Below are 12,495 nucleotides of genomic sequence, written 5' to 3'. Positions count from 1 at the left end.
GGTGACCTATTGTCGCTTTCTTTTATGTCAATTTGTCTCTGGAAGAGAGCTGTTGTCTTATTGGCAATCACACTATATCTTTTTATTTTTAATATCGTCTCTGCGGCTGGTTTTAACAGAAAACTGATTCTGGAACGTATCAATGGGTATCGAAGACACAGCCTTGTTCAAAATATATGGTAAACGGTAAAAGATACGGCAAAAGATACCAAAGGGACAATCAAACTCATATGTCGAAAATAAACTGATAAAGCCGTTGCAAAAAGAGAAAGAGACCAAAAGACAAACAATTTATTCGAATTACAACATTGATTTCTAAGTACAGGGCAACACGAACCCCACCAAAAACCAAGGGTGATCTGATGTGCATCGGAAAGGTAAGCAGATCCTGAAAAACATGTGACACTCGTCGGGTTGATCATAAGAGCTATGAGTAATTCTTTAATATGTATTTAATGTATTTTAAATTGTAACATATAACCTACCATAAGAGATTAGACGGTCCCCTGGCATATAGGACTGAAAATTATTACAGTCGTAATAGATATTTACATATCCTATACAAATTAAGTTAAAGTTACTAATAGGAAAACTAAATTTGCTATTTTTGCTCATTTCTATGCTTAGATTCCATGATACAAGAAGTCTGAATGCAATAGCCCAGAATATGAATTATACTTTTTAGACACCATATAATATTTAAAAAAATGAATGCGAAAATAAAAAAGGAACAAATATATCTACATTTAGGTAGGCATTGATTCATTTTTCTTAATTTAAATGTATTTTGCTGAGTTTTTTATATCTTGTATGAATACAATAATAGACCTGCAATTTATTCACCAAATACGTACAAAGCATTAACTAAAAGTTGAATTATTGTGCATGATGGCCTTATTTATACCATTATTTGCCTATTGTAGGATATAATTTCATAGAGACCTATACCACGATCTAGACCACTCATCCTCAACACCTTAATTTCTGTTACATTAATAAATATTGATAATTATTCTCGTGGAGCGTAAATAACTTGAACATACCTATAAACAGTGTTTTGTATTTGGAGGATATACTAAAGCAGTTGGGAACTTTTTGTGAAAAAATAGATATAAAGACCGGCATTGTAGATCAGAAGCTCCTGACTATATTACTAAAAACAGACCTTGAAAACATTTTATTGGATTAACATTTGTTCACCTGTTTTCTATTGAAAGTCAGGTCGTGTGTCAAAAGGTACAGTAAGTGCGTGGCATATAAATAATTATGCATGTAATATAAAGTTCTACTACTTGCATTGTACTGAATATTTTTACCGCTATTAAGGCTGTGTTTGGACCTCAAAAACTACTCTAGTTTAGACTAACCTGTGCAGTTGGAAAAGTTTTAAGACCAGGCATCCACTAGATGCATTTTGTTTTTCAGAAAGATAAAATCTTTTTTGGATTTTGATGGGCAATTTTTTTTTCCTTTCTGCAGAAGATGTAAAAAAATACCACCTGAATTGCATTTGATACTGTCCACTCAGTTACACCCTTTAACTCGCCTATAGTTGTGTAAATATATATTGTCTGTCTATTGTCTATGACTATCAAGGATGATCAATACAATACAATATAATACGGTTGTTACCTGAGAGGGGGCATCTCAAAGTTGTATCCCAACTTTGTTTATTTGTACATCTTCTGCAAGAACAGGTAAAAAAATGCTCATGAAAATCCAAAAACAAAATCTTTCTGAAATACAAAATACATTTAACTTGTATATATCTAGTGGATTCTAGGCCTTAAAACATTTCCGACAGCACAGGGTAGTGTGCACTCAATGTAGTTTTTGGTGTCTAAATACGGACATTTTCATGCCCCATTCATGGGCATTATGTTTTCTGGTATGTGCGTCCGTTCGTCCGTTTGTGTGTTCGTCCGTTCGTTCGTCTGTCCCGCTCCAGGTTAAAGTTTTTGGTGAAGTTGAAGTCCAATCAATTTAAAACTTAGTAAACATGTTCCTTATGATATGATCTTTCTAATTTTAATGCCATATTAGAGTTTTTATCCCATTTTCACGGTCCACTGAACATAGAAAATGATAATGCGGATGGGGCATCCTTGTACTAGGGACACATTCTTGTTTACCATTTGTAATGATGAACCTTTACTAAAGGTTTAACATCTAGAAAAAAATATTTAGTAATGGAAACGTTTTTTTACAAAATCTCAAAAGAAAATTGAAATTATGAAATTATGAACAGTTTGATAAAATTACTACTAGATTGAAAGCCTTGTCTGTATGGTATCATATGTCTTAAATTGAGCTCAGTTCATTGTTATGCAAAGTTGCATAAGCATACTGTATAAATTAAGATTTGAAGAAAACCTAATACATGTGTCTACATATGAACTGAAAGGTAGGATGGTTGAAACATATTGCATTTTCTCATTAGTTATTGTTAGTAGCTGTCAGTACTATGTTATTGCTGTAAAGTGCATGCAAAAAATGGTGACCAGATGCTAAATCAAATTACTACACATGGTATGGCAATCTTATTATGATATATATATATGGTCATATACAATGACAGGAATATCTATTTTGGTTTTTGATGTCACGTTATAGAAGGAGTGTCAAAGCTGCTAATTTGATAACGGGAAATTGTTGCCGAAAAGTGGTTTCCTGAATTGAATACAATTTTAATTTTGCAACCCTACTTAGACGCATGTTCACATATCAGACATTTTATTTTTAGTCTTTAAGTAAATTGAAAGGTCATAGTTATTGAAAATAGATTTGTACGGAAGCGTATTAGCGCCACACACCTTTTATGTCCCACCTACGACAGTAGAGGGGCATTATGTTGTCTGGTCTGTGCGTCCGTTCGTCCGTTTGTTCAGGTTAAAGTTTTTGATGAAGTTGAAGTCCAATCAACTTGAAAAGAGGGACGAAAGATACCAAAGGGACAGTCAAACTCATAAATCTAAAACAAACTGACAACGCCATGGCTAAAAATGAAAAAGACAAACAAACAACAGCACACATGACACAACATAGAAAACTAAAGAATAAACAACACGAACCCCACCAAAAAACTATGGGTGATCTCAGGTGCTCCGGAAGGGTAAGCAGATCCTGCTCCACATGTGGCACCCGTCGTGTTGCTTATGCGATAACAAATCCGGTAAATAGTCTAATTCGGTAGGTCACATTCATGAAAGGGAAGGGGATTGTAGTTACGACGTAAGGAACATATCCGATATCATTTGTGAAACGGTTATTCCATAACGGTCAACCACCTCGTGATGGCGTCCGTATACTTAGTACACATGTTCCATATAATATGATCTTTATAATTTTAATGCCAAATTGAATTTTTCTACCAATTTCACGGTCCACTGAACATAGAAAATGATAGTGCGAGTGGGGCATCCGTGTACTGGGGACACATTCTTGTTTTAATATTTTTTCCTATGCCAGTTTGCGTTATAACTTACACATTTGTTTTATCTTATTTCTTTTTTAAGATTCAAATGAAGCAGCATTTATAAATGGAGGAGGCTGCGTACATGTATATTAAAATCCCACTGTTTGTACTCATCGCAAAGTAAAATGCTTGAATTTTAAGAACATATCATCGACTAATAAAAAATAGATATAAGAAGATCTGGTATGAATGTCAATGAGACAAGTCCCCATCAAAGTCACAATTCCTAAAAGTAAACTATTATAGGTTAAAGTACTGTCTTCAACACGGAGCCTTGGCTCACACCGAACAGCAAGCTATAAAAGGATAAAACATGTATACATATTACAAAGAAAATTGACTAAATTGAAGTTATATTGAAGAATATAAAAAATCAACTCTGCTAATACAGTTATAGCCAAACAAAATATACTTCTAAAGTAGGCTGTCGTTTGAGGATTGTGTAAGGTTGGTTAGATCCAAACAAGCTACCTTTTTGCAATAAAATGAAGATGTTTTATTATTAAAATTATGTTCTCTCCATTCAAATTGCTACCAAAGCATCTTAAAGTTACTTCACTAGATTGCAATGAAAATTCCATTACTTTCTATCAGAAAACCTTTATCATATTCTGAGATTTTGAAAAAAAAGTTTCTTAATTAATAATTCATTTTAAAGCAGAAATATTAATTTGTCTATTTAACTTGAAAGTTTCACAATTGTATGACATTATTTTTGCTCTTTCAATTAAAATATGCCTGTACCATATCTATTTTTTTTTTTAAATACTTTTCTGATACACAAATCATTCTTAATTTATGTATAATTGCATTTCAAGTGTTCCCTTATTCCTATGCATACATATTATATTGATTTAGCCTTGTATTTATATTTCGCAAAGGTTTGCGTTATAACGCAAACATAGGAAGACATATAAAAAAAAGGGAAATGTGTAGCGCTAATAAGCTTCCGTAGATTTGTGTGCATTTTATTACTGAAAATAATATTCAAATGATTCATATCTTAAAGTAAACAGAACAACTATACCATCGTGACATTATTAGCTATTGCCCTTATATGAGAGGCCTTGAGTATGTGCGCTTGCTAACTAACGGTTATGTTATTCATCTGCAAAGGAGCCAAATAAAAGTACATGTAAGCATATTAAAACTACAACAAATACTACCAGCCGTTACTGTTTTAAAACACATTTTAACCACCTGTACAGGGTTCTGAAGTACTTACTTAATTTATGCATGTATCTAAGTCACAAGGCCTAAAAGTCTTCCAAAATGATCTCAAATTGATTTACAAATATTGTCCGACTTTTGTCATTAGTTAAATCTGTTTTAATCTTGTTTATTGTTATTACAGCACTGCCCTTTTTTATATCACCATTTAAATACTGTATGCTCCTATATTCCATATTTGTTTAAAAAGTTCATTGTATGCATCGTATATATCTTTCTCATGGCATCCCAAAAAATGGATGCAAACATTTTACAATACTTTTTCATTTCATATTCAGTAAAACTCTATAAATCATGTTTAAAATTCTGAGAGTCTACACAATCAATCATAAAGCTATTATAATTGTCTTCTACAAAATTATCGATAATATGTAAAAACATGTTGTGATCAAAATCTCGTTCATAATCGAGAAAAAAACACGTTTATACCGCTTCAATCAGGCATTGGGAATATAGACAGAAAACTTTCAAAAGAAAGAATACAAATAAGATAAAAAGATATACTTTCTGTATGTATTAGCTCACCTAGACAAAAGGATCGTGTGAAGTACTGTCTGGACATATTTCAATCAATTGTTAAATCGTACTTGCCAACTGGAAAAAATGAACTCCATACATGTACTCTCCATTACAAAATAGAAATAAGAAGATTTGTTATAGTTGCCAGTGTAGAACTATTCTCTCCCAGAACTGAATTTAAAAATATCTGCAAAGACCAAACATGTATTATATTAAATGCCTAAAATTGCCAAGATCTTCTGATTATCATTGTGGTTTAATATATTGTAGGAATTTCAAAGATCAATGAAAAGTTTGATACTGATAATAGTTGAGAGTTTTATTGTTAATAGCCAAAAAAAGAGAACATATATATTTTCCTCAGACACTCTCTTACACACTTAATGAAATCTTGCACTAAATAAATAATAATAAGCGATCGTATATTACTTGGAAGTTTCTGTTTTCTGACTGAAAAAGAAATGACTACGTGGGAACACTTGATCCATAAACGTTGCAAATACATACAGCTTCTGAGAAGTTATGCACACATGCACGTAGAATATTCCTCTAACAACATGTATGAGGGTTTTTTTTTTTTATCTGAAAAAAAATATGACCACTACTTTGTTGAATAGCTTTCAATAGGTTTTGATAGAATCATGTTTGAAATCGACACAAATAGATACCTTCTCCTAAAAAAAACTGTCCTGAACATTGTGCTAGTTATCAAATATTGAATAATTGAAACTATACTTTTGATCTTTTGTAACTAAGCTGAAAGCTAAGTTTACACTCACTTCAGCTATTGAACACATTTAATATAGAATTTAGTGAGAAAGACTTTGAAAAGGCTGAGATAACATCTGTCGGGGGCACAGAAATATTTTTATATATAAAATATAATACCGATTTCTTCAATGGTGACCACGTATAAAACAAATACTATCCACACTGATAAGTGTCCACACTTGAAGAATGAAACAATCGCGTTGTTTATTTTCTGTTTTCTGTGTATGGTTTGTTCGACCCAACTTTACACGTTCCTCTACATTGCACTACTTCACTACCACTTTCTAAAATGAAAAATAACAAAAATTCATTTAAATTACTGGCACGAATTCAAAGCACATAAAAATTCATTCCATTCACAAACGAATATAATTTTACTTATTATATTGTGAATCTTAATACAGTAACTGTTGGTAACATTATTTTTGTATGCATTTTGCACTTCAAGGACTTTCAATAAATCCAATAATAACTTTTTATAACTGATTTATGTTGTGACACTACTTCTTTCAATGTTTGTTTTGTAGATCCTCTACTCTCTTTTGAATGCTGACTTTATTAGAAGTTGTGATACCTAAAATTAATTAATAATAAATTAAGAATGTTAATGTTAAACATTCCCAAATAACATACATTGTACATGTATTGACATGTTTACTAATAGATAAGTCGGTCGTGAATTAATGGTGAAACTGCATTAGAGTTCATACAACGATCATACAAGAGGCCACAGGAAGCCTGTACCGCTCACCTGGATTTTATTGTTATTCTATTTTAAGTTTCTGTATATATTAGATCAAATTTGAGAATCTGAATCAATTCGCTGGGCACACACCTGGGAGCTTATGCAACTTATTTCCCTTTAAACATGTAGTCAGGCTATCTGGACTGTGAAATGGTCATTGATTTTTTTTGTATGTTTTAAAATCAAAGGAGTTGGTTGTTCGTAATCGATATAGTCTGTTTTGCTGTGTGGCATTTTTATTTTTTGTGTTTCTTGTCTCTATTGTGATGTTCAAAATAATAGCAAAATAAAAGCTAAAAAAATAATTTTTGATGCTAAACTTTCATTTTCTCTTTACTTTTTTATAAAATTATAACCAATTTTATTTGTAAATGTTAAAATAGTACTTTTAGATCGATACCACTTACATTTTTAGATCAAAATGACAAAATTTTAAAAATGCTTGCCTTGTCAGATTTTCTCTTCTGATAATTTTTTTAAGATATCAGCCGATTATTTTAACGGTAGCATCGGACACATGGAGAAACAAAATTCTTTAAGGATGATTATGAATAATTTTTGTTCACCGACCCTTTTTGCCAGGTGAGCTGAATATTTGATCTGTTCATGTCCTCTAAATAAAATCCTCATGTATCAAACAGTCACCTGCACCTTAATTTGAAAAATGATGTCGTTTTTCTTGTTAACTGAATTAATTAAGTAGTCCAGAATAATGAATTTATCTCATTCAATTAAAAGTATGATTTTAATTACCTTATTTTGCTCTTTTGTGGATGAAAATAATATTAAGCAGAGAAATCTGACTCATGACTTGCATAATTCATTAATAAATTTATAAAAAATGCTAATTTATATATAAACAAAATTAATTGTCAAATCTTATGTTGTTGGCATTTAAATGTGTTATTGATCATAGTTTATAAAAATAAAGAGATGTGGTATGATTATCAATTAGTAAGCAATTACCCAGTTAAATATAAATGCCTAACAAATATAACCCCAGACTGATGTGTTTGTAGAAGAAGAATACATTATTGTTTCCTGAACTGTAAGTATACTTTTGTTTATTATTGATATTACAGAACAAATAGTTTACCTCATTAAGCTTGACATTATCAGTCTTAAATATGACCCTAAAATTTTTATTTTTATTTGGCCTCGTTTTTTTTTAACAAAAATGTGCTGATTATATCCCTTACTACATGTTAAGAGATGTATTGCTTTTCATTAGCCCATCTACAACTTGAATAGAAACTGAAATAAACAGAACAACATAATGGCATGTATCGTTGGTAAACTATTATTGTACTTTGAGAAGATTGATTTGTGGTTTATTTGTTGTAAATTCCTCACTTTTGGGAGACATTGGAACAACTTGAAGTATAAACGACATTGTTTTAGTAATGCTGTCCTTTGAAGCCAAAAGGAATCATTGTTCCAAAACTAATTTATTTACCTCTTGTTTTCTATTTTGTTCACATATATATGTATCCTATTTCTTAAGTTATCATGTCTTAGTTATCGAAATGGCAAACTTTTATGGATAGTTGTCACATTGACAATGGTACCACATCTTCTTCTTTTTTATGATTTATTATACAAGCATAAGTAATTTTGCTTTATGATTTTATCAACATCTTATAATCTTACATTCATCTATAATTGGTAACTTGGTATTATCCTAGTTACAATCTTATGGTGCCATACCATATACCCTAAATAGTTATGCAATCTTCTGTCCCTTACATTCAAGGTCAATAACAATACTTCTTGCAAAATGAACAAGATATCATTTTACCATTTTGAAGTCTGAATCTAACTTCCCAATCATATTTATTTCCTCAACAATTAAACTTCGGGATAATCTGAACATGACAGTTCGAAATACAGACTTATGTGATATCAAAGTTCATGAAAGAATTTAGAAGAGCACAACATTCGAAATTAGAATACATCTCGATATAATTTTTAATGGTCATAGAAAACAAAATATAATAGGTGTTTTCCTTGATTGTCCTTTCAATTTAAACGAAAGAGCTATTCTGTTTAATGACATCGGCGGCCTTCCAGAAAGATGCAATATGGCATAACATTGGTTCCATTCATATCTTACAGCGAATTCTACAGGGTTTAGGTTACTAAAGTAGTTCCAGCAACTTGGTCCATTGAATTGAAAGTAACAAATTCTTATAAAACTAATCACATTTAAGCATTTGTAAATTCTAAGGAAATCATATAAGAATTATATGTGTATCCATAAATCGTTTGGGAAGCACTTAATAGAACAAGAAAATCTTAAAGTTACTAAGCACGCAATAGAACAAGACAATATTAAAGTTATATTGAGCAAACTTGAAATTATCATTGTTAACACTACTACTACTACTTCTACTGCAAATACCACAACTGTTTGTACTAGTATTATGAAAATTAGAATGATAAATATAAATAACATTAGTTCAATGTTTTCTTCTTTAGATCATGGTAAAGTGAAAACCTCTGAACACTATGTTTAAAAAGACGTACCAATTGTGCCTCGTGTTTCTGTTGTTCGTATGTTTCTATCAGAGTGTAAAAGGCGACAGCTATGATAAACAATCGAAAAATCATAAACGCAAAGGTATGTTATCTTTGTAGAACAAACAAAATGTTCTTTAATCTTTTTCCGTCCATTAGATACGATACCAAATAAAGATTGCACCAGTTGTTAAATCGGAAACTCTCAATATGACCTAAATGAAAGACATATTGAAAATGTAGACATCCTATTGTAGTATTGCAGTATGTATATTAGTAAGTCAATGGAAAGCTTTTTATCAATAAAGACATTGATCTTCACACTTCAATCATGTCTGTGTCATAGTTAGATAAAACATATTTTCAGAAACAGATATGTTTTAGGTTAAAATACCTTTGCACCAGCAAATAAACTCATCAAAGATGCCATGATTAAAATTTGTATTTACGCCAGACGCGCGTTTCGTCGAAAAAAGACTCATCAATGACGCTCGAATCCAAAAAGGTTACAATGAAAAGCCAAATAAAGTATGAAGTTGAAGAGCATTGAGAACCGAAATTCATAAAAGTTTTGCCAAATACAGCTAAGGTAATCTATTCCTGAGGTAGAAAAGCCTTAGTATTTCAAAAACTCCCATGTCATAAGCACCAGTTTTCCTGAGGTATAAAAGCCTTAGTATTTCAAATACTCCCATGTCACAAGCACCAGTTTTCCTGAAGTAGAAAAGCCTTAGTATTTCAAACACTCCCATGTCATAAGCACCAGTTTTCCTGAGGTATAAAAGCCTTAGTATTTCAAAAACTCCCATGTCATAAGCACCAGTTTTCCTGAGGTATAAAAGCCTTAGTATTTCAAAAACTCCCATGTCATAAGCACCAGTTTTCCTGAGGTATAAAAGCCTTAGTATTTCAAACACTCCCATGTCATAAGCACCAGTTTTTGGTGAAGTGATTTGAGTGTTAATCATAGTCTGTATGATCATCAATGTAAGTGATAATTACGCAAATTTATAAACCAATTTTATAAAACTGCGCCGAAAAGAAGGAAGTTTTAGAGGACTCGTCTGCCTTAAACCTTGAAGTTAAAATAAAGGACTGGATAAATTTTAAAACAAATAGAATTAGTTACAGATTTTATTATTTGTTATACATTTTTTTCAGGATCAAATCCAAACTATAGCAATCGATATCATCTTGATAGGAGACAAAATGCTCAAGTTCGCCCCTTTAAGCGGAATTCTTCGACATTTCAGAAAATTGTCCAAACTATTGATAATGGACCCGGTTCACAAAGAGATGGCAGAGATAAACAATCAGGCACTTTCAAAATACTTCATAGTCTACTGTCACAACGTGGTGGCGCAGATAATGATCGTACCCGAAAAAGCAAAAACGCATTAAATATTCTTCAGGGTCTTCTAGAAAGTGTTGGAAAATTTAAACGAAATATTGACAAATTGTATAGGTCTAACATTATTCCAAGAAGAACGTCAGGATCAAATGATGGCTCAAATGATGGATCAAACGATACATCAAATAATCGATCCAATAATCGATCCAATAATCGATCAAGTAATCGATCAAATAATCGATCAAATAATCGATCAAACGATCGATCGAATGATGGACCCAATGATCGAGCAACGACAAGACTAAACAGTCAGGCAACTGTAAGAGTAAATAGTCGGGCAAGAGCAAATAGTCGAGTAAGAGCAAATAGTCGGGCAAGAGCAAACAGTAGGGCAACGGCAAGAGCAAATGTCCAGGCTACAGCAGGATCAAATGATGGATCAAACGATGGGTCAAATGATGGACCCACTGATCGAGCAGTGACAAGACTAAATAATCTGGCAACTATAAGAATAAATAGTCGGGCAAGAGCAATTAATCGGGCAAGAGCAAGAGTAAATGTTCAGGCTGCTACGGCAGCAGCAAATGCTCAAGCAACGGCAGCAGCAAATAGACTAGCAAGGATTGCCAGTGTTAATCGTGGTAACGCAGTTAATTTCGCAAATACAAACAGTCAAAGAAGAACTTTCAACACACTGAGGGAAACGGGCTGGTTTCAGCAAGTTTCCGAAAATCCATTGATCATGCAACAAATATTACGAGTAAGTCTAAATGACAGAATTGCTCGATGGATTGAAAGATTAGCCAGATTAAATCTTTTGGAAGAATTCATAGACTATCCAGTACCCTTTGCAATTATTACAAATAACGTTTTAACTTCAGCTCAAATGGAACTCATTCTTGCTTTAGGAGGAAACGATCAAATCCAAGAACTTTTGGAAAATACTCGAGCATTTACTATGATATTAAACTATTGTCAAACTCGGGACCGAGTACAAATGATCGTTACTATAAGTGAAACTGGAAACATGGAGAACTTGATTTCTAATATAGGTGTGTTGAACCGGTTTCTGTTTAATGCTAGTACTCCCGGCCAAACTGCTGCCATACGGAATCTAGCAGAGAACGGAAATCTGCAACAATTCATTGACAACCAACGAGGGTGAACACATGTCCGTGTTTATCATATCAAGTATAATAAAATGTATTTAAATGGGTCCTTAGTCTTCATCCTTTCATCAAACATCATTGATTTTCAGGATTAGATATTGACAATGATAGATAATAAGAAACGTCTGATAAGTGTTGTTGTTGCGATTACCATATAAATTATAGTTATCATTCAAAATACGTTGAACTATAAATCAATGAGAAGAGGAACAGTTTGATTTTACTGGTAAAGAGAAGTACGGCGCTTGGGACTTGGTAAACTAATGTTTTCCGAACTGGACAGAGATTTTAAATATAATAATTAAACAGAAGGCAACGATAAAAATTGGAAACCTTACCTCTATATGTTGTTGGTACAATTTAAAAATAGTCATTTTTAGTAAATTTACTATTTGAAAAGCACAATATTTGCTGATGTTGTGTTAAAGTCCAGTTTCAGATCAGAGTGGTATTTGTAAAAATTATATAACACCTTTTGTAACTCTGCTACCGACACTTATAAAGTACGACATCGGCGTTCCAACTAAAACAGCTTTCGAATACAAATAACGAAAAGCAAGCAATTTATTAATCGGAACATATATCAATAATTTAACCGCAAGGTTGCAATAATATTCAAAATATCCACAAAAGTCATAATTACATGAAAACTTATTTCACAAATCTTCAAATCTAAGTATCAGAAAGTCGAAATAAATGTCGTCTAGCGTGAGCAAAA

At 32.1% G+C, this 12,495-nt stretch overlaps 1 protein-coding gene across 1 annotated transcript; it reads left to right on the top strand.

Annotated features, from left to right (window-relative positions):
* Nucleotides 1-7,728: 7,728 nt before the first annotated feature.
* LOC143064953 (mytilin-2-like) lies at nucleotides 7,729-11,824 on the top strand. Its single transcript, XM_076238193.1, has 3 exons — nucleotides 7,729-7,788; nucleotides 9,219-9,360; nucleotides 10,419-11,824. The coding sequence occupies exons 2-3, from the start codon at nucleotides 9,249-9,251 to the stop codon at nucleotides 11,771-11,773; spliced, it is 1,467 nt and encodes a 488-aa protein (XP_076094308.1). The 5' UTR covers nucleotides 7,729-7,788; nucleotides 9,219-9,248; the 3' UTR covers nucleotides 11,774-11,824.
* Nucleotides 11,825-12,495: the final 671 nt, after the last annotated feature.

Source organism: Mytilus galloprovincialis, chromosome 2 (assembly GCF_965363235.1).
Source record: "Mytilus galloprovincialis chromosome 2, xbMytGall1.hap1.1, whole genome shotgun sequence".
In the NCBI taxonomy this organism is placed as follows: Eukaryota; Metazoa; Mollusca; class Bivalvia; order Mytilida; family Mytilidae; genus Mytilus; species Mytilus galloprovincialis.
Note: the sequence above shows the minus strand (reverse complement) of the source record. Positions and strands in the feature narration are given on the sequence as shown.

Coding starts and splice junctions, on each gene's coding strand:
- LOC143064953 (XM_076238193.1), top strand. CDS start 9,249: ATGTTTAAAAAGACGTACCAATTGTGCCTCGTGTTTCTGTTGTTCGTA. Junction 9,361..10,418: donor GAAAAATCATAAACGCAAAG/GTATGTTATCTT, acceptor CATTTTTTTCAG/GATCAAATCCAAACTATAGC.